The 21,506-nt window shown below is 37.8% G+C and overlaps 1 protein-coding gene across 2 annotated transcripts in view; it reads left to right on the top strand.

Moving 5' to 3' along the window:
• Nucleotides 1–21,506, top strand: part of TESK2 (testis associated actin remodelling kinase 2) — a 113,265-nt gene that overhangs the window by 33,035 nt on the left and 58,724 nt on the right. For both annotated transcript variants that reach the window (XM_090269349.1, XM_090269348.1), the window contains exon 3: nt 17,157–17,278. In XM_090269349.1, the coding sequence (XP_090125475.1) occupies nt 17,157–17,278 (122 nt within the window). The remainder of the gene's footprint in view (nt 1–17,156; nt 17,279–21,506) is intronic.

Raw genomic sequence — 21,506 nt, 5'->3', positions numbered from 1 at the left:
TGGCTGCCAGGTTACACTGATGTCGTGCAAACTGTTCTCATTATATTAACAATGGTTGGACTTTTTCCGGATGGACCTCCGCTATATGTATCTGTTTGAGCAGTTGGTTTGGAAGGAATTTGGCCTCCTTTAGATTGTGACTGTCAGAGGTACAGCACATTTTTAAATGAATCAACCTTGTTATTTTTTGGTCAAACTTGGGCTAGGACCTTAAAATATGATTAAGTTGTTATTAGGTAACATGTTTTTAAGGTTGTAATTACTTTACCATTCTTCTACAGATTAGCATGGTAGAAATAGAAAGTTTTGAACATAAAGTTCCCTTTCAGTGCCTACATAATTGTTGATTATGAGGAGAGATTATTAATTATTGATTATCAGAAAAGATAAAAAGAGATGGAAAAGCTAGTACTTTTGTATTCTGGGAAAGGTATGAGTAGAAGAAAAACTGAATTCATTAGTTTCGAAGCATAGTTCTATTTTTCCATACTATATGTTTGGGAACGGATATTAATACTTTTAAAAATGTATTTAAAAGATTGGTTTTATAAGCATTCCAGAAATTGATTTATTTTAAAAACAAACAAACAAACAAACCTCCTCTTTTAGGTGTATTCAGCTACTATTTTTCACAAAAGTATGTTTAGCTAATTTGCTGTCTCAGGAAATAATTAAAACTGATGAACTAAGGCAGTAGTTCTCAACAGGAGGCAGTTTTTCCCCTAATAGGTATTTGGCAATGTCTGGAGATATATTTGGTTGTCATAACTGGGTAGGGGATGCTACTGGTATTTAGTGGGTAGAGGCCAGGGATACTGCTATCCATCCTACAATGCAAAGGAGAGCTCTCCACAACAAAATGTCATCTGGCTCAAAATGTCAATAGTGCTAAGGTTATGAATTCCTAGTCTACAAGCATTAGAAAAGTTGAAAGTATTTTATAACCTCTATTACTGAATTTGGGAAAATATACTTTTAAAAACAAATTGAAGAAGGATGGACTTCTTGAGAAAGTGTAGTTTAAGTTGAGCCCTGAAGGGTTAGTAGTAACTAGCTAAGTGAAGGAGTGGGTTAGAGATGAACATTCCCAGGGACGGAGCAGTCTACTCACAGGCCTAGATGAGCGAAGGTACAGTTGAGGATCGGCAAGAAGTCTATAATGGCCAGAGCAGGGTGGGCCGAGGGGAGGTTGGTAGGAGACAAAATGATGTTGCGGAGGTAAGCAGGGATTTATTGTTCAAGACCTCATCATCTGTAGAGGTCCTCAAGGATGAGGATTTTGGGTTTGATCTTAAGAGCCTTGCTTTTAGCCCTGGCTGGTGTTGCTTAGTTGGTTGGAGAGTCATCTTGTGGACCAAAGGATTGCGGGTTGGACTCCTGGTCAGGGTGCGTGTGGGAGGCAGCCGATAGATGTTTCTCTCCCTCATTTTCTCCCTTCCTTCTCATCTCTCTAAAATCAATAAGCATGTCCTCGGTAAGGATTAAAAAAAGAGAGAGGCTTACTTTTAAACAAGGATGTAATATGTTATGGTATGCATTATAATGAAAAGATTACTCTGACTACAAATTATCAAATGAATCGGAGAGGATAAGAACAGCTTCAGTTTTGCAATGGTCCAAGATGATGATGTGTGATTTGTGGTGGAAGTATGTGTGGTGGCAATGGGGATGGAGAAGAGTGAAATGATTTGAAATAGTAGACATGCTTTTTAATGTAGCAACTTTAGTAAGAATGCTAATAAAACATAGAGATATTTAGAAGGTATTACCTGTATCATTTGGTGAATGATTGGATGTGATGGTGAGAGGAAGGAGGAATCAAAGATGATTTCAGTTACTTGCAGCTGGATGTTTGAACCCTGAAGGAGGAGCATGCTTGATAATTTCATATTTGGATTGGAGTGTGGGGTGCTTATGAAATCTATACAAATAAGTGATCAATATGCAGTTGCTTATAAAGGTATGGAGCTCAGAAGACAGTCAATTTAAGAGCCATTAACGTAAAGTAACAAAAGCCATGGGTATGAGTGAAATTGTACAGGAACTATAAATAGCATAAAAGAAGATATGGGACCAAGCATTAAGTAACTCCAGTATTTGTGTTGAGTAGAGGAAGGAAGAGCTGATAAAGGAGCCTGAATAGGAGTAGAAAGAAAGGTAAGAAAACCAGTGTGTGTATGTATATTTGTGTTAGTGAGTGAAAAAAAGAAACTTGATGAAATTTTAACCTAAGATGAGCACAAAGTTTGTGTTTTTTCACTGTACCCTGTATAATAATGTCTGCCTTGTAGTATTGGAAGAATCAAATGAAATATATAGAGTACCTTGTACAATGCCTTCTATCAAGCAAATAGTAGCTTTTTTTATTGTTGATGTTTTCTCTGTTTTAGTTTTATACAACATTTCAAATTTGATCTCACGTCAAATTACTTTTTTAGGTGTGATTTTATTTATTTATTTATTTGAGAGAGAGAGAAAAGAAGGGCAAGAGAGATTTGTTGTTCCACTTATTCATGCATTCATTGGTTGATTGTATGTGCCGTGACTGGGGAGGGAGCCCACAACGTTGGCCTATCGGGATGATGCTCTAACCAACTGAGCTACCCAGCCAGGGCAGATCTGATTTCATTTTTGATGATTATGTGAAATCAGATGCCTTCTTTCTTACCATTTTCATATTTTTTCATAGCATGATTGTTCCCCCTCTTTAAACCTCTATACCATGAACAGACTTTTATCAGAACAATAATACATTTTATGGCCTGTTTATATCTTTGTCTTTTTTGTAAGGCCAAAACTCCCTGTGTTTTTCGTCTCAATCTTTAGTACCTCGCACAAACACTGCCAGTAAAGGGAACTTACTAAATATTCATTGCATACAGAAAAAACAAACAAACATATACATATGAATATATCGAGAAAGACTCTGGAGCTAGAATCTTGGCTCTACCACATATGATATTTTCTGACCTAAGGAAGTTACTTGACTTTTGAAGCCCTGGTTTTCTCATCTGCAAAGTGGATATAATAATAGTATTGTTAACCATAAAACAAAAGCTGACTGGTACTCCGTCACAAAAAAGGGTTTATTCTGGAAAAAGAAAGGACTGCAATTTGGTACGTGCAGACATGGTAAGCCATGTGCACAAACTGAACTGGACAAGATGGAGGATGTACTTTATATAGGGGAAGAGGAAGTTAAGGGGAGGCTGTTACAATCATAGAGCTATATTGTAAACACAGAGTTCTTCTCATAGGGCTCTTGGGATGACATGAAGTGTAATAGGTCCTGTCACAGGCCCTACCTCCTCCCACAGGCCTTCCAGATTTCTGTCCATGTAAAGGTCTCTGTCACAAATTTAATAGTATCTATGGTATGGAGTTGTTGAGATCTATGAGCTGATATATGTAAAGTACATAGAATAATGTCTAGCACATAATATACCCTATGTGAAGGCTAGTTATTATTTCTATTACATATGCAGTTAAGATACATTGACTTCTTTGTACTATATACTGTGTTAACAACTTGTATATATTATCTTTTTATATTACCACAACAATCCTATGAATAGTTACACTTCCATTATATAAATGAGGAAACTGAGGTTCAAAAATGTTTAGCCTCTGACTGGTGTGGCTCAGTGGGTTGGGCGTCATCCAGCAAACCAAAAGTCACCGATTTGATTGATTCCTTGTCAGGGCACATGCCAGCTTCCTGCCCCCCACCCCCCCACCCCCTGCCACTATCCCCCACCCACCCAACTGGCTATTGGGGATGAATGAGAGACAACAGATTGATGTTTCACACATCAACATTTCTCTCCTTATTTGCCTTTCTCCCTTCCCTTCTCTCTGAAATAAATAAATAAATAAAATCTTAACGAATTTAGTATCTTGCCAAATATATCACAACAAGTAAATGGTACAGGTAGTAATTGAATTCTTACGTACCTAATTGATAAATAGAATAACACGTCTAATTTTGATCTAGTATACAAGAAAGATTATTTTATTAAATTTTACATATTTATGCTATATTCTTGGAATAGGTTAGAATATATATTCCAAGAATATAGCATATACATATGCCTTATATATGTATACTATATATATTCCAAAAATATAGTATATATATATATGTGGAGTTCAACCTTAGGTATATAGGAATTCAAATCCTAGCTGTATTGTTGTGATATATTTGGCAAGATATTAAACTTAAAAAAAAATATTTAGTGCTGGTCTGTGAACTGAAAGGTTGCTGGTTCAATTCCTAATCAGAGCACATGCCTGGGTTGCGAGCCAGGTTCCCAGTTGGGGGCTTGCAAGAGGCAACCGATAGGTGAATCTCTCACACATTGCTGTTTCTCTCCCTCTCTTTCTCCTTCCCTTCCCTTCTTTCTAAAAGTAAATAAATAAGATATAGCTAGTTATATAAGATAGAGGCTTAAGTTCCCACTTTCTCCCCCTGGTATATTTTCTTAAACTGACAGCACTATGTCTGGAAATGCCAAGCTATAAGAAACAGTAAGTTTATAATCCAAAAGAGCCAGATATCTGTCATCTGCTTGATCCTGAACAATTGACTTATTCACATTCATTTATTATTTAGTGCCATGGAGTTTGTCATGCAAACTCTAAATCTATAGCAGTATTCACAGTTGTGGTATAAGGAAAGTAAGGGGAACATTTCAGTATGTGAATTGTTATTTTTGGCATATTTTATTTTTGTGTTTGGAGAGGTAAAGATTTTGTGTTTTCTGGTAGCCTTGTCTGGATCTCAAAATGCTGGTGTTCGTACAGGGATCTCAGTGTCCCAACTGACTACAATTTTTCAGTCTCCTCAAACTATAACTTGTGAAATTTGCAAGAGAGTGACTCTTGTCTTTCAAATGTGATCATGTTGCAGCCTGAGTCTACAAATACTTATGGATTTTCCCAAATTGTCTGTTTTTATTTCATGGCTGTTCTTTGTCTCTATATACTTCCTTGAGAACTCACTATAAAAATATGAAGTGTTTTCATCAACACCAGGTGGTCCTGTTCTAACAAGATGTAATTAATACCTGCATGTTTTAATAACCAGAAAAGAGTTTAGTTATATGTCTTGGAGGAGGCTTTTTGTAAGATGACTATGAACTGGACATCGAGGATGATGTGGGTTAGTACATATTTTGAGGGTGAAGGTTAGGAGAAAGCCTATTAGTATTTCTGACATACCAATTTTCAGCTTTTGCTCTGACTGAGATGTCAGTTTATGCTAAGGCCATTTGGGGAACAAAAGAGTGAGTTCTGAACCACCCCAACTCCAAAACATCCATGAGCAAGATGTGCGGGGTGTGTGTGTCTGTCTGTCTGCCTGTCTGCTCATATTAAACCAGCCATTTCAGAATTAAACTGCCCCACGTAGTCAGAGAATTGAGGTAACCCTTAAAATCAAGAATGGCATTAAGGAAGAATGAATGTAGGGAAAACTCTTAACTGTACGTTATTACTCTGGCATGAAAGCAGTGTTAAGTAGGAACTGAGCGTATGTTTAACCATCAGGAAAATGTTTTCAATGTCAGAAACAGTCAAGGGAAGAGTATGGACAGAGAAGACTAGAGCAGCAAGGATTGAGCCTTGAGAAGTACCTTTATTTGGAGAGAGTGTGGAGAAGAAGAAACAGCAGCAGTCAGAGATAGATTCCTAAAGATCAGGAAACTGCCTACCAAACACAAATTCAAAGGGGTTCACACCCTATTACAGACGTTTACAAGAGAAAGGAATAAAGAGGAAAAAGAATTTCCCTTCTCATCTCACCCCCACACCTCCTTTTCAAGGAGTTTAGCATTGAAAAGCCTGGCAGGAAGAGGATGATAGCACTCCAATGCTTAGAACTCTGCACCTTACCAGTGGTCTTTGTTGCATGTCCTTATTGTCTGTCAAAACAGTGTCTTGCTAAATTTCCTATTGTTTTTCTTGTTGCATTTATCTGGTTTTGTAAACTCTTTGAGGTACAGGGGATTTCAGAAAGGAAACTAATGGGGAGGATCAGTGTTTTGGGGTGTGTGAAATGTGTTTTAAAGGAGACTCTGCATTTGTGTTACGTGTATACCTAAGGTTCACCACAACAGTGTATGATTGTAGCTTTTGGCCATATTCAGTGCATTTACTATTTCCTCCAGAGCTGATGTAGAAACTTGGGCTGCTTATTAGTAAAGGATTTTGCAATTGTCTCTGTGGGCTAAGCTCAGCACTTAGGTGACATAAGGGATAATTTATCACGTAGCAGATTTTATGTGTGCATATTGTTATGCATAAATACCTCCCAAGATTCTTTACTTTAATTGATAATCCAGCTGGAAAAACAAAAACTGGAGGTGCACAAGTTGTATGGACAACCTAGGTTCACTCAGTACATAGAAGTATTTCTGTAAATATGATACATATGAAGGCATGTTAAAGATGTTACAAAAAGCTGATTCTAACCCTAACTGGTGTGGCTCAGTTGGTTGGAGCTTTGTCTGTCACCAAAGGGTTGAGGGTTTAATTCCCTGTCAGGACACATACTTAGGTTGAGGGTTCGATCCCCATTCTGGATGCTTGTGGGAGGCAACCAATCGATATTTTTCTCTTACACTGATGTTTCTCTTTCTCTCTTCCTCTCTCTAAAAAGCAATGAAAAAGTGACCTCGGGTGAGGATTAAAAAAAAAAAATTAAAGCTGATTCTAGAGTGTATTATTTTACAGTGAGGAGAGTGAGAGTGTTGGTTGCTTCCACTTTGTGATCTCATAGCACTCTGCTGATATTTCTGTTCCAGCATGTAATAAACATTGGGATTATTTGCTATCTTAATCATTTATTTATTTACTCAGCTGATATTTAGTTCATGCTTATTAGGTGTAGGACTTTGAGCTAAATGCTAGGGATAAGAGAAATAAATAAAATCCTGCCACAAAAGAGCTCTTTGCTCAGGGTGGAAGACAGGAAATGTTATTTAAAACAGTATTTGCTAAATTTGAGCCTTTAGCAAGAGCCTGAAATTGCTCAATACCTAGCTGCCAAATGTGTGAAAGTATGCATAAAGGGCTAAAGCATATTATACTGGGCACTGGTGCAAACCTTATTTGAAAGGGTCAGAGAAGGCTTCCCATAGGGGTTCACCTCTGAGCTTTCTTGAAGGAGAAGAGAGCTTGTCTGGTGCACAAGCAGGGAAAGTGCATTTCAAGCAGGAGGAAAAGCATGTATGGAGACAGAGAGGAATGTGAGCATGGAATATCCAGGAATAGTGAGAATGTGGGTCTGTTTCGAGCCTGGTGGGTACATGTAAAGGAATGGCAAGCTCGAGATGCCTCTAGAATGGTGGGCAGGGACCAGAAAATGGAAGATTTTTTTCTTGATCCAGAGTCACTGGAGCTTTGTTTCTTCATTTCATTAGGTTTTTTTCCTCCCCAAGTCCGCTTTTTGTTTGTTCAACCTCTCAATTGTTTCTCTGTTTTCTATTTCATTGATTTTTGCTTTTGCCTTTATTATACTTTTTGGTTTTCTAGCATCTTTAGTTGAACTCTAACTCATTTATTTTTTTAATCTTTTGCAAATCAGTTTAGATTGTCTTTGATGGGATGTTACAGAAACCTGAACACAGTGGCTTATTCAAATAAGAGATTAATTTTTCTCAAATCTTGAGAAATTCCTATGCTGTGCATCTGGCTGCAGAAAGTCATCAAGAATCCAATCTTTTTCTAGCTTCCTCTATGTGTAGTGTGTGCCCTGGCTGGTTTAGCTCAGTGGATTGAGCGTCGGCCTGCGAGCTAAGTGTCGCTGGTTCGATCTTCCAGTCAGGGCACATCAGAGAAGGAAAACTCTGACTCCAAAAAACCTCCGCTGCCTTGCGGCATACCTCTTCAGGGGAAAGGCTAAGGGAGTAAACCCCGACAGAAAATCCGGAGCCGGAGTCCCTAAGGCGGTTTGACGTTGTAGTCAACACCGGCAACTCCTGCGGCGCACCTGAACCCAAGCTGTATCGACTCCGTCTTTCCCTTGGACCCTTCAGCTGCGAAGAGAGGGGGGGTCTGCTGCATGGGCAACAGCAGACCCTCCATATTACCCTGCCCAGGCTCTGTAGCTTCAGCGTCATCGCAAGATGTCGATTCAACACGGGAGGAGACAGATACCGTGTCACTCCCGAGTCGGACTGCACAGCCATTCTCGGCGGTGCAGATAGACTCTTAAGAAGCTACACCATCGTCTCTCGAGATGGACGGCTGCCGACGAGTGTGTGGCTTTTGTCCTTTTGTTTACAAGATAGCTAATTTTTTTGATGTAAGTACTACACACCTTTGCTCCAGTCTATAGAAAGGGGGAAGGATAAAGGACAATTTCACCAGGAAAACAGTAGCATTCTCAGAACCCCCACCTAGAAATTCCTATTTAATCTCTTCAGTAGGACTGTCACCTGGCCCACTCTAGCTGCAAGGTTGCTGGATCACCATCTAAGATGTTGGGTAAATAATTAGTATTGTGCACTATTCTTGTTTTTAATTATCTATTTATCGTTGATTTCTAATTTTATTTCCAAGTGCTCTAGAAATGTGGTTTTTGAACCACATTAATTCTTTGAAATTTTTTGAGAATTTTTTTATCGTGTAGTACCCATGCACTTTGGTAGAGTTTTTCATGTATACTTGAGCTTTTACTTTCTAAGAAATAGGTTAAAATATCCCATGAAGCCCTGGCTGGGTGGTGGCTCAGTTGGTTGGGGCATTGTCCTGTACACCAAAACATTGTGGGTTCAATCCCTGGTCAGGTCACCTACCTAGGTTGTGGGTTTGATCCCTGGGAAGGTGCACATGGGAGGCAACCAACTGATGTTTCTCTCACATTGATTTCTCTCTCTCTCCAAAATCAATCAATAAATAAATAAATAAAAATCAATAAATACATCCTCAGGTGAGGATGTTAAAAAAAAAAAAAAAAAACTCCCATGAAGATGGCACATTTGCCAAATTTGCCATTTTGGGGGTCAGTTTTTGTTTGAGGTATTACAAGATCATGTTGTTAGATACATGTAAGACCAATATTATTATTTCTTGACATAGTAATTACTATGTAGTGTGCACACAATGTTTTTTTCCTTCCATCAGTTGTTCTCAGCCCTATCATGCCCAGTTCTTTGCATTATCTAGGTTCAAATTCTGGCTCTGCCATTTACTAGATGTATGATTTTGAGAAAGTCTCAGTTTCCATAGCTGTAAAATGGGGGATATTAATAATACCTACCTCTTGGAATTATTTTGAGGATTAAATGAGTTAATATATACAACAAGGTCTGTCCGGAAAAAGTCTAGCCATGGTTAATATAACAAGAACAGTCTGTGTGACATTGACATAACCGGGCAGCCAAGGAGAGTGGACTGGAATGCACATGCATAGACAATGACGACCTCACTGTACTAGTCAGTGGGAGTGGTAGACACCATTGAGTGAGCATGTGTAATGTGTGGCTGTCACATCAAAATGACTGAGCGAGTAGAGCAATGCATCTGCATCCAATTTTGTGTTAAGCTTGAATATTCCTCTGCATAAACTATTTGGATGATTCAGAAGGCCACAGCTATAGACAGCTGGTGATGGGCAGCTTCATCATGACAACACATCCGCTCATGCATCATGTGCTGAGTTTTTTGGGGAAACATCAAAATAACCCAGGTGGCTCAGCCCCCCTACAGCCTGGATTTTGCACCCTGACAAACTAAAAATTACCTTTGAAAGGGAAGAGATTTCAGACCATCGATGAGATTCAGGAAAATATTATGGAGCAGTTGGTGGTGAATGCGGGAACTGTGTGAGGTCCCAAGGTGTCTACTTTGAAGGGGAGACTGAGGTGTCATTGTCCTATTTACAGTGTTTTTGTACCTTGTATTTTCTTCAATAAATGCCTCTTTTTCATACCACATGGCTGGATATTTCTAGACAGACCTTGTATAAAGCAGTTACATAGCAGAACCAAGTATGTGCTGTAAATGTTACCTATATTGCTATTCTAACAATTTTATGGTGAAAAAAACATAATTTAGAATTAGCTAGCTGGACACAGTTTAGGTGATCGCAGTCTTATTGGCAATATTGAAAGCATCATGGTCAGAAGCCAGTTGACTATATACCTTCATTTAAAAGAAAATATGATTTAGTTTCATTTATTTTTAGAGAGAGGGGAAGGGGAAAGGAGAGAGAAAGAGAAGGATTACCAGGGAGCAAACCTGCAACCCAGGCGTGTGCCCTGACCCGGATTGAACTCGCAAACTTTTTTTTTTTTTAGTTTTACTATTTTTTTTTTCAATTACAGTTGTCCCATTTCCCCCCCACCATTGTTTCCCCCCACCCAGCCCACCCCTTCTTCCACAATCATATCCCTCCCCATTGTCCATGTCCATGAGTCATTTATACACGTTCCTTGACTAAACCCTTCCCTTACTTATCCCCCTTCTCTCCCTCCCCTCTCCCAACTGGCAAACTTTTGCTTTGTGGGACAGTGCCTGACCAACTGAGCCACCCTGGTCAGGGCGAATATATATCTTCTTTTCTCCATCAGGCCTCATCAGGTTTTGACCCTGGCAATGTCAGTTTCATAGCACTTCTTCACAGCCTGTTTGATCTTGTGCTTTTTTAGCCTGACATCCACAAATGAACACAAATGTGTTGCTGTCTTCTATTTTCTTCATGGCATACTGGTAGTCAGGAGAAACTTGATCAAGCTTGCTTCTCCTGGGTCACTCTGCTGAGGATATTTGGGCTGTCTTTAGAGCTGCTATGTCTTGGGCTGTGGGAAGGTGGTTGATGTGCAGATTTTTTGTTGTTGTGGCTGTGGATGCCTTTCATCCCTGCTTTCCTGCCCTTGAAAGCCTTTGTTTTAGCTTTCTCTTTGGGAGGGGCAGGGCATTCCTTTGTGTTTGACGCCATCTTCATGAAAAGCTATAACAATTAAAAAAAAAAACACCTAACTACCCTGAAGTGAAATTAATAGATAATTAAGATTACTATTGCTCATAAGTATAAAACATCACCATGATACTCTAACTCTATGATAAAAGAAGAGTAAATTAGTAAAAATAAAGATTTTAGTACTCAGATTTTTGGACCTGACCATTCTAGAAGACATAATGAAGTAGTCAGATACTAGTTTTAGGTTTAAGAGGAGTCAATCACAAGTTATTCCATGAAAAAAGAAAAATTAAAGATTAGAGGTACTTGTGGATATTAGAATAAAAGTAATAATCAACCAGACTTATCTGTATGTGATAAGGGAAAAATGAAAGTAAACTTATTGAAACAGGGATAGCATGACAAGACAAAAAACAGATTGATGAAGGAGAGAAAACAAAGAGGTATGGTATGTCTTTGCCAACTTTATCAGTGTTTCTTTGTTAAATGTTCATTTAATCTTGAATGTTTTGCTGTTTCATTAGGGAAAAAGTTGGCAGAATAGGCACATTGATAACTTTATTTGTGGACAGATCAAAAATAAACTTTTTACTTATATTTGATATTTTGAAACAAAGGCTAAATCATCATTAATATAAAAACTGTAAATGGATTCTGATACATATGTGTTGAATTGGTATTCAGATACCAGGAGCAGTCCTGCCAAGGGTGCAGGTTTGATATCCAGTCAGGGCACATACAAGAAGCAACCAATGAATGCTTAAATAAGTGGAACAACAAATCAATATTTTTCTCTTTCTTCACCCCCCCTTCCTCTCTCTCTAAAAATCAATTAAAAAAACAAAAAAGATACCAGGAGTAACATTCCACTGGCTGTTGAATTTTCTGAAATGTTGACAAATTCTTAATGATGATCTGAACAAAACAGAAAAGAAACTTTTCCTCAATTTACAAGGTAGTTGCATTTAGTATAGAAAATTTATTACATATTAAAACCATGCAAGATGACTTTGTTTTTGTGTAAAATAGAATTAGACTCCAAACTCAGGTACATATGAAATTCACACAGCACATGGAACAATACTTCCTTGTGCAATACTGTCCTGTACCTTGCAGGATGTCTGGCATCTCTGGCCCACAACACTCCTTGCCTCCAATTACTGTTATACCCAAAACATTTCACCAGAAAACTTCAAAAACACCTTCAAAGTGAGGCAGTATAGCCTCAGTTGAAAACTACTGCTTTAAACTCTGTATGCCTAATATTCATATTGCTATACCCACTTACTCTGTACTTTTTGTATACGCTTTGTGATTTCTTGACCAGAAGTCCTAAATCAGTCATTTAATGGTTAACTTTATTATTAATTGCTTTGTGACAGTTCTTCTGTTGTTATTATTGCTGTTTCTCTCTTTACTGTTTCTCTGATCTGGTCAGAGGTTTATGCTTTGCTTACTCTCTAGAAAATGAGTTTCCTGACTCAAGTTAACCATTTAAATTCAGCAATTTTTTTAACAGTCAACTCATAAGGGCTAGGCACTGTACTAGAGAAGAGATTCTCAACTTTTATGAATCTTCTAAGAATACATTCTACTAAGCTATAGTAACATTATTTATACCTTAGACAATTAAGTTAATTTAGTAAAATTATTTTATATGCAGTCCCTATTAAAATATACCTATTTGACCCTGGCTGGTGTGGATCAGTGAATTGAATGCTGGCCTGTGAACCAAAGGGTTACCAGTTCCATTCCCAGTCAGGGCACATGCCTGGGTTGCAGACCAGATTCTCAGTTGGGGGCATGCCAGAGGCAACCACACACTGATGTTTCTCTCCCTCTCTTTCTCCCTCCCTTCCTATCTCTCTAAAAATAAATAAATAAAATATTTTAAAAATAAGAATAAAATTTACCTATTTGCTTCCAGAAAGTCTTCTATAGCTTTTTGTGACCCAGAATCCAATCAAGAAGTCTTATACCTTGATTTCATTTCAGTGGTTATCTGTTAATCTCTTTTAATCTATAATATTCTTACACATTGCAGAATGTTATACAGTTATCGTTTCTTTTATTATTTTTTTATTGCTGTTTTATTACATTTGTCCCAGTTTTTCCCCCATTGCTCTTCACTACCCTGCCCCACCTCAGTTGTCTTTTAGATATTCTAGATATTCTAATTGTTTTCTTTTTCTTATTTATTTATTTAAGATTTTATTTATTTATTTTTAGAGAGAGGAAAAGGGGAGTAGAAAGAGAGGGTGAGAAACATTGATTAGTTGCTTTTCATATGCACTCCGATTGGGGACTGGCAACCTAGGCATGTACCCTGACTGGGAATCAAACCAGCGACCCTTCAGTTTTCAGGCTGGCCCATGATCCACTGAGCCACACCACACCAGCCAGGGCTCTTTTCTTTTTTCTTTTCTTTTCATTTTACTTTCTCTCCCCTCCCCACCCCCTTCCCCTTCTTTCCACTTTCTTCCCCTTTCCTCCCCTCTTCTTCCCCTCCCTCCCTTTTCCTTCCTTCCCTTTCCCTCTCCTCATATCCTCTCCACTCTTTAATTGTTCCTTCATAATTATGATAATATTCACATAACATAAAATTGACTATCTTAACCATTTTTTAAAAATTCATATATTTATTTTTAGAAAGAAGGGAAGGGAGGGAAAAAGAGAGGGAGAGAAACATCAATGTGTGGTTGCCTCTCGTGCATCCCTAACTGGGGACTTGGTCCACAACTCAGGCAAGTACCGACTGGGAATTGTACCAGCAGCCCTTTGATTTGCATGCTGGTGTTCAATCCACTGAGCCACACCAGCCAGAACTATCTTAACTATTTTTAAGTGTACAATTCAGTTCACATTGTGTGCTACCAGTTTCCAGAACTCTTCTTCTTGCAAAGCTGAAACTCTGTACCCATTAAACAAATGCTAATTCCTCTCTTCCCCTCAGCCCCTGGCAACAACCATTCTATATTCTGGTGTGAATTTGACGATCCTAGGTATCTCATAAAAGTGGAATCGTACAGTATTTATCTGTTATGACTGACTTCACTTAGCATATCATCAAAGTCCATTCATATTGTAGAATTTCCTTCCTTTTTTTTGAGGCTGAATAATATTCCATTGTATGTATAATACCACATTTTGTTTATCCATGCATCCATTGATGCACATTTAGGTTGTTTCTACCTTTTGACTGTTGTAAATAATACTGCTATAAACATATGTATATAATTTTTTTTTTTTGGAGACCCTGCTTTCAATTCTTTTGGGTATATACTAGAAATAAAATTACTGGATCATATGGCAATTCTATTTTTAATTTTCTGAGGTCTTATCTTTAGTTATATATTTTTTAAAGATTTTATTTATTTATTTTTAAAGAGAGGGAAGTGAGGGAAAAAGAAAGGGTGAGAAACATGATTGGAGAGAGAAACTAATGGGTTGCCTCTCACACTCCCTCAATGGGGGACCTGGCCTGCAACCCAGGCATGTGCCCCAATCAGGAATCCAACTGGCAGCCTTTTGGTTGGAGGGATGACACTCAGTGCCCTTAACCACACCGATCAGTCCTCTTAATTTTATTTTAAAAGATATTTAAAGATATCAGTCCTTTGGGAATCCTCTTATTAGTAGTAACTCTGATCTATGTCTAGAGGACAAACTTAAGCAGAACTAGATCTTTCCTTTACTCTGAGAATCTAAGCTCATTTGAGGGCTAATTATTTTTTGTGGTTTTGATAACTTGGAATGAAGATCCTCCTGCTTTTAGACAGGTTCTTCACATTTTGTTGGCCCTATACTTGATGGTACTTTTTTCTCTCTTTATCGCTATTCTATTCTGTACTTAAAAAAAAAACAAAACCTATTAAGCCTTTGCGATTTCACTGAAGTCCCGTGAAGTTTTTCCCTAAGTGCTCATTCCATTGACATCTATATAAAATACCTCTTGTACTATATTTTATTCTTTATTCTCTCTCTTATCCGACTAGCCATATAGCTTATTGTTTGTCCTTTTCTACATGGTAAACTACAGAACATGTTGGCCAAATCTTATACTGCTTTCCCGTTTCCATTCTCTTCCCAGCCTCTGCCACCTAAAAAAGAAAAAGAAAGAAAAACAATCTTCCCCACCATTCACCCCCAAATAAGTCACCTGTATAAATTAATGACTTACTGGCTCTTAAAAATTATATTAGAAGTATCATTTAACTATTATTCTTGTTCTTACTGTGCCCTGTGATGTGCCAGGCCTTCTAGGCACTGTAAGACAAGAATGAATACAATATACAAGTACTCCTGGTCTCAAGTTGCTTTATAGCCTAGTGAGGAGATATTTATATACAGAACTATGTGATGAGTGGTATACTGGTGTTATGAATGTTGTTCTGAGGTAGTGTAAAGAAGGAAACCACAAATAATTTCCAGAGAGTCAAGGAAGGCTTCAGCAATGATGGGATATTTGAGTGTGGCTTGAAAGATAAGTATAATTTGAGAAGCTAGAAGAAAGGAAAATAATATTTCATGCAGATGAATGACAAAATACAATGAGTTGTGAACATGTTCATTATCTTGTACACTGAATTTCACACATTGTTTTAATGCTGAACGTCCTAAAAGCAGACATTTTGTTAAGAAGTTAGAGTGATAGTTTTCAGGAGATGAAAAAAAGAAAAAAAGAAGAGTGATTTTCAGAATGGAGAGAGCTCTTGTTAAAACACAGATGTCTTCTGTAAATAGAGTTGGAAAAATACTGTCAGTGCGTTCTTTGTATATAAATGTCTCTTTTAACTTATCCATGCAGGATCTGAAAAGGAAAGCCAGTTCTCTTTCATCACGAGGTACATGACAACAGAATCATTGATGCACTAGAAAGAGAGTTGGTTTCCAAATCTCACTAAGTGATCTAGAAGAGGTGAGGGACAGCCAACGTTCTGCCTCAGTTTTTCTGATCAGCATTCCTGTGGCCCTGAGTATTTTCCTTCTTTCTTCCCCTTCTTCTGTCTGACTACTCTAAAACATTGTTTCTCTGAATTCTGTCATTAGTTGTGATGTCTGCCCTGTATTAATAGATACGCTAAACTTCTGGGCTATTGCCATTTCAAGGAATTTCTGGAGATTAAAGGGTTAAGTAGATTGTCATGTTTTCTATTGGAATTTCCACTTGGTCAAGTATAACATACTGAAAAAATACTCTTGAAAGTCCATAGGATGACAACATTTTTGCATAGTAAGTCCCTGTTGCGCAAGAGGTAAAGTGACTTTTTTTTAACCAGAGGGTAATGAGGTCCTGGTACTTTGTTTTTCTACTGCCTCATTCATAATTTCTCAATAGGGAACACAAATCTCAGTGAATAACTGAGCTTCTTTTGGGTAAGATAAACTGCTTTCTTTGATAGTCTCATTTTGCTACTACTAAGACCACATTTAGAGGGTGAAAACATAGTTCATTTTCTTCTAAGTAAAGTATTGTGGGTTTTGAAACCTGTGGAATATGGATTGAAATTATAAAATAATATATTCTTTTCATGTAAAAGAGATCGAATTCTATAATGGATGAATGTTTTAGAAGTGGACTTTCCTCTGTGTAAGTTGTGTGGCCCATGTATATCTGACTTGAGCGTGTTTAAGTGATTACAAAGTACTTTGGGTTGGGTTACTACAATATTAGCTTTAAAAGGTTTACCAACTTCTTTCTGAATTTAACATGAAATGCTTTTTATCTTATGTATTTTATCATGCTTGAGGGAGATTTTGGGATTGTGTCTTTAGTGTCCTATAAAGACAGCTTTATTGTCCATTAAGTGTTATAAGGCTTGTGCATCTATCTTTTCTGTGGACACTTAAAATTTCACAAAAGGGACTTTTTCCTTTTAGTGTCCTGAGATTCAGCAATGTTGGTCATGAGGAACCAGACTAATAAATTGCCCCTGTTTCCTGTAAGATACTAAAAAAAAAAAAAGACATGCCTTCTTGAGGTGTTATTTAACAGAGTTTTTTTGACCAGCTTGATGTGAAACAATTTTGGTCTTGGATGGAAGAATTCTCCTTCATTAGTGGAAGTGAGACCCTAATGTAATCACAGAGTTTACAGAAAAACATCCCCTACCATGTCTATTTTATCTAAACTGGACCTAAAACACCTTGGCATGTTCTACATGCGTAGACTTTGGCCTCATATACTCCTGCTGCCTTTGAGCCTCTTTTCTTGTTTTATTTCATTTTCTAGGTGCGCCACCGAGCTTCTGGTCAGGTGATGGCTCTTAAAATGAACACACTGAGCAGTAACCGGGCAAACATGCTGAAGGAAGTGCAGCTTATGAAAAGACTCTCCCATCCCAACATCCTTAGGTAATGGCTTTTCTTTCCTTCTGGTGGTCAGTGAGAAAGTTGAAGCATTATTGGAAGCTTGTTATGTTTAGCATTAACAGCTAAAAACAGAGATTTAGGATTTCCTGCTGAATCTGTCTTGCTGGTGTTCAGCTGTGCTGTAGGTCTTTTTCTACCTATTGAGACTTAATTTTCTTGCAATTAACTGCATTTAATGAAGCAACTCTTCTGTTTCTCAAATTGCTTTCTCTTAGTAGCAGCTTATTAGAACAATTGTTTTCTACTGCTGAATTAGTATTTTATCAAAAAGATGTTAGACTTATAGTTACTTAATTTTCTTAATTCCTTTATGAGGAATTGTAATTAAATCAGTGAATGAAAATAAAAATTAAGTTATGCCTCAGGCTATCTACCTTTAACTTTTAGCACTCACTTGAGAGTTCACCTTTATAAGGGAGAATTACTTTTATATATAATAAGGTTTTATAATAATCACTTTCTAGTAATCAGAGTCTGAATCTTTATTCTAATTATCTTGGATGTTTTTGCGGGGGTAGTGAGGTGAGTGTATTTCCAAATGTAACTATCGGGGAGAAAGAAACTTTCCTTTACTGTCCTAGGTTCTTTTGGGTAGTTTAATAATTAAATCTACATGAGACAGATTAACAAGAGAAAATAATTAAATTTAATTATGTGTGTATGCATGGGAATCCCACCTAACCCCCACATACCTGAGAGTTTCAGAGACAGACAGGGAAAATGACATACGTATGATGTTTTGAGTTAAGGATGAGGGTGAGGCACCCTGGGGCTGCAGAGGTCATTGCAGGAACATGAGAAGAACAGATGTTCAGTGACAGGTCGTTTTCCCTGACGTACAGAGAGGTCAGAAAAGTTACCTCTGGTGATCTCTTGTTATGGACAAGGCCCCTAATTAAAATTCTTCTAGGTAATTAAAGGAGTGGGGTTTGGGGGGCAGGAGTTTCTCTTGAGCCCAAGGGTCTAGGTTGCCTTTAGCTCAAAATAATCTGCATACCACAGAGGCACATCTTGGATTGACTTGTTCTGAACCCCAACAAAACCAAAAAAGACAATTTAAGTCAATATATCTTCAAGTAGGGCTTATGGGTAAGACACTTTGGAAAGTTAAAAGTACTCTCTACCTATGGTCATTTATTGCTAATATTTATATTGGACTAGAGAGAAATCAGATAGCTTAAGTATGATTTACGTGTTTGGTCAGTGGTAATAAATTACGAAATTAGATTGTACTGCTTACTTGAAACTTTCTATCTTTATATAGAATTACTGGCTTCCTAGTCCACTACAAAAATGTTCAACCAATATTTTTATGATGACTTTCTTCCCAATCCAAAATTCCGATTAAAACATTTTTCGAGCATCTAGTATATGCCTGATGATATGTCAGATATCAGAAAGGTATAAAGGTATATATAAAATGGAATGTCTCATTGCAGGAATTTACACTCTAATTGGGGATCTAGGGCTTATATACATGAAAAGAGAACTAATAAAATCAGCAGAGGACACCTTCACTGGGGTAACTTATAAGTGCTATAGAATTGCAAAATAATGAGAGATCTATTAGCTTGGCAGAGTCAGGGAAGCAGGGAAGTTTTCTTAGAGGAAGTTGACTTGGACTGGAACTTGAATTTTAATAGGGAAGGAACTCCAAAAGGAGCAAAATAGTAATAGATGAAGCACAGAGGTAAAAGTGCAAAGTTCTTTGAGGAGTCAGTGAATTCAAAACCCATTTGGCAAAAAATAACAATAATGAGAAACCATCACTTATTGAAGGCTTGTTGTATGATGGATGTTTTACCTATTTAAAGATTTAATCTTTACAACTATTCTCCATTGAAGGAACTAAGACCAAAAGATGATGTGTTGGCTAAGGGCTGTGACTCTGAGGCTTGGACTCTTTTACCATGCTTCTAGAAGAACTGAGGATTTGATAGGATAATATTGGTAGAGAAAGGTGGAAAGATAGAATTGAACCAAATTATTCAGAAATATTTTGCATAAAGCTAAAATTATATTTTATGCTCTATATATTGGAGTCTGAGCAAGGACTATCATGACAGGGTAACTGATGGTAAACTCAAAATGGTTGTTTAGTGTTGGGGAGACTGGTGGCTGAGAGATCAGTTAGGGGCCTCTACAGTGAGAATGAGATGGAGGAGTCTTGATTTGATATTCTGCTTAGGGACTTTTAAGCTGATTATATTTTCATCTTGCTTAAAAATATTTTATGATTATTGTTACTATTACAGAAGTTATACGTAATCACTGTGGAACATTTAGAAAATAGAGTGAGCAAAACCAAGAAAATAAAAATTGCCCTTAATCTGGGCACCTAGGGATCAAACTAATATTAACATTTTGTATATTTCCTGCCTGTGTGTGTGTGCATGTATGTGCGTGCTTTCCTCTCTCACACGAGGACATGGTCATTGATTTAGAGAGAGGGGAAGGGAGGAGAGAGAGAGGGAGAGAAACATTGATATGAAAGAGAAACATCTTTTGTTTGCCTCTTGTACATGCCCCAACCAGGGACATAACCCACAACCTAGGCATGTGCTCTGACCTGGAAGCGAACCTGCCACCTTTCAGTTTACAGGACGATACTCCAACCGAGTTATGCCGGCCAGGGCTCCTTCCAATATATATATATATTTATTTCACCACTTCTTTTCTTACATTCTTTGCTGTGAACTTGACTTGAGAATGCTTGAGAAGATTGACTTTAAATAAATTTTATTCCATTACAGCAAAACTTAAAAATATAGTTGTTATATAATAGAAGTAGTATAGTGTAATGATTAGAAATGAAGGCTCTAGATTCTAGATCAAGCTGCCTGAATTCAAATCGTGGATTTTGGGAAAATTACTTAACCTCTTTGATCCTTAGTACTTCTATCTATAAAATGAAGGTAATGACAGTGAATACCTCATAGAATTGTTATTGAGCATTAATTAAATTATTGCTGTCATAGTAAGAAATGTCCACACCTGTAAGAATTTTAAGATGTTATTTATTTTTTGAGGGGGGGGGGAAATAGAGCGAGAGAAACATTGATTGGTTGTCTCTGGCATTCCCCCAGCAGGGGATCAGCACCACAACCCAGGTATGTGCCCTAACTTGGAATAGAAGCAATGACCTTTTAGTTTGCAGAATGATGCCCAATCTACTGACCCTAGCCAGTCAGGGCCATGTAAGAGTTTTTATGAATTTATTTGAGCCAAACTGATGACAATTGCCAGGAAGCAAAACCTCAACAGATTGAGAAAAGGCTCCATAAAATGACAATTCGGCACCCGGCTTTATACATTTCAATCAGAAGAGGATATGAAAGCGAGTTACATGCAAATCACTGGTGGTAGGTTAGAGAGGTGAAAGCAAAGTGGGAAAACCTTTAGGATTGAATAAAAAGTAAAATGATAGACGCACTTCTATTCCGTAGGTTGGGTATAGGATATTTAAGTCAACAATCAGCATGATAACAATAACAATGAAGGGATTTGTGGTCTCTCTCTGGTGTGGTTGTGTGCCCTGAGGGGTCTGGAAAAGAGGAAGTTACCATGGTATTTCAAAGATATGTTATCTTAGATGCAGAAAGACAATAGACTGGCTCAATCGTTTGCCAGGGAAGATTGTAGCCTAGGACAGGACTACCTGGCATAAACTGCTTTTAGTTAAAAAGTTTTAATTTTAGACCATCCTGTTACAGAACCCTTGGGCTGCTCCAATTGAAAACAAACCCACGGGCTCTTTAGTTAGGGGACCGATTGCCCGCCGCCAAAATTATAACTCTCAATACCAGAGTTTAGTGAAAAGAAAAAGAATTGTTTATTTAACAGTTATATAGATTTAGTTATTTGCGGATTTCTGTTGTTAAGTCTTATGTCCTTTAAAACACCCATAAACACATATTCTTGCCTCCCCCCTACCAAACCAGGCTAGCTTTAGAGAAGTTAGAGAAACCGTTTCCCTACTTTCCAAACACAGTTCAGCTTTACCAGCAGCCGCCAATCACTCTTCTGATTGGGGAGGTCCTTTCTGTGCTGTGGTGCCCTCCAGCTCTCAATGCAGAACCGCCTTGATTCTCAGCCTCCTTGCAAACTGCCTTCTTCCTGCAAACTGCATGGATCACCTCTCCTTCTCAAAATCGCATGGTGAGAGCCTCTTAAAGCAGCCTGGAGACCCCTTCTCCAAGCCACATGGAGA

The sequence above is a fragment of the Furipterus horrens genome, unplaced genomic scaffold (genome assembly GCF_987537825.1).
Source record: "Furipterus horrens unplaced genomic scaffold, mFurHor1.1.pri manual_scaffold_3, whole genome shotgun sequence".
Classification (NCBI taxonomy): Eukaryota; Metazoa; Chordata; class Mammalia; order Chiroptera; family Furipteridae; genus Furipterus; species Furipterus horrens.
Note: the sequence above shows the minus strand (reverse complement) of the source record. Positions and strands in the feature narration are given on the sequence as shown.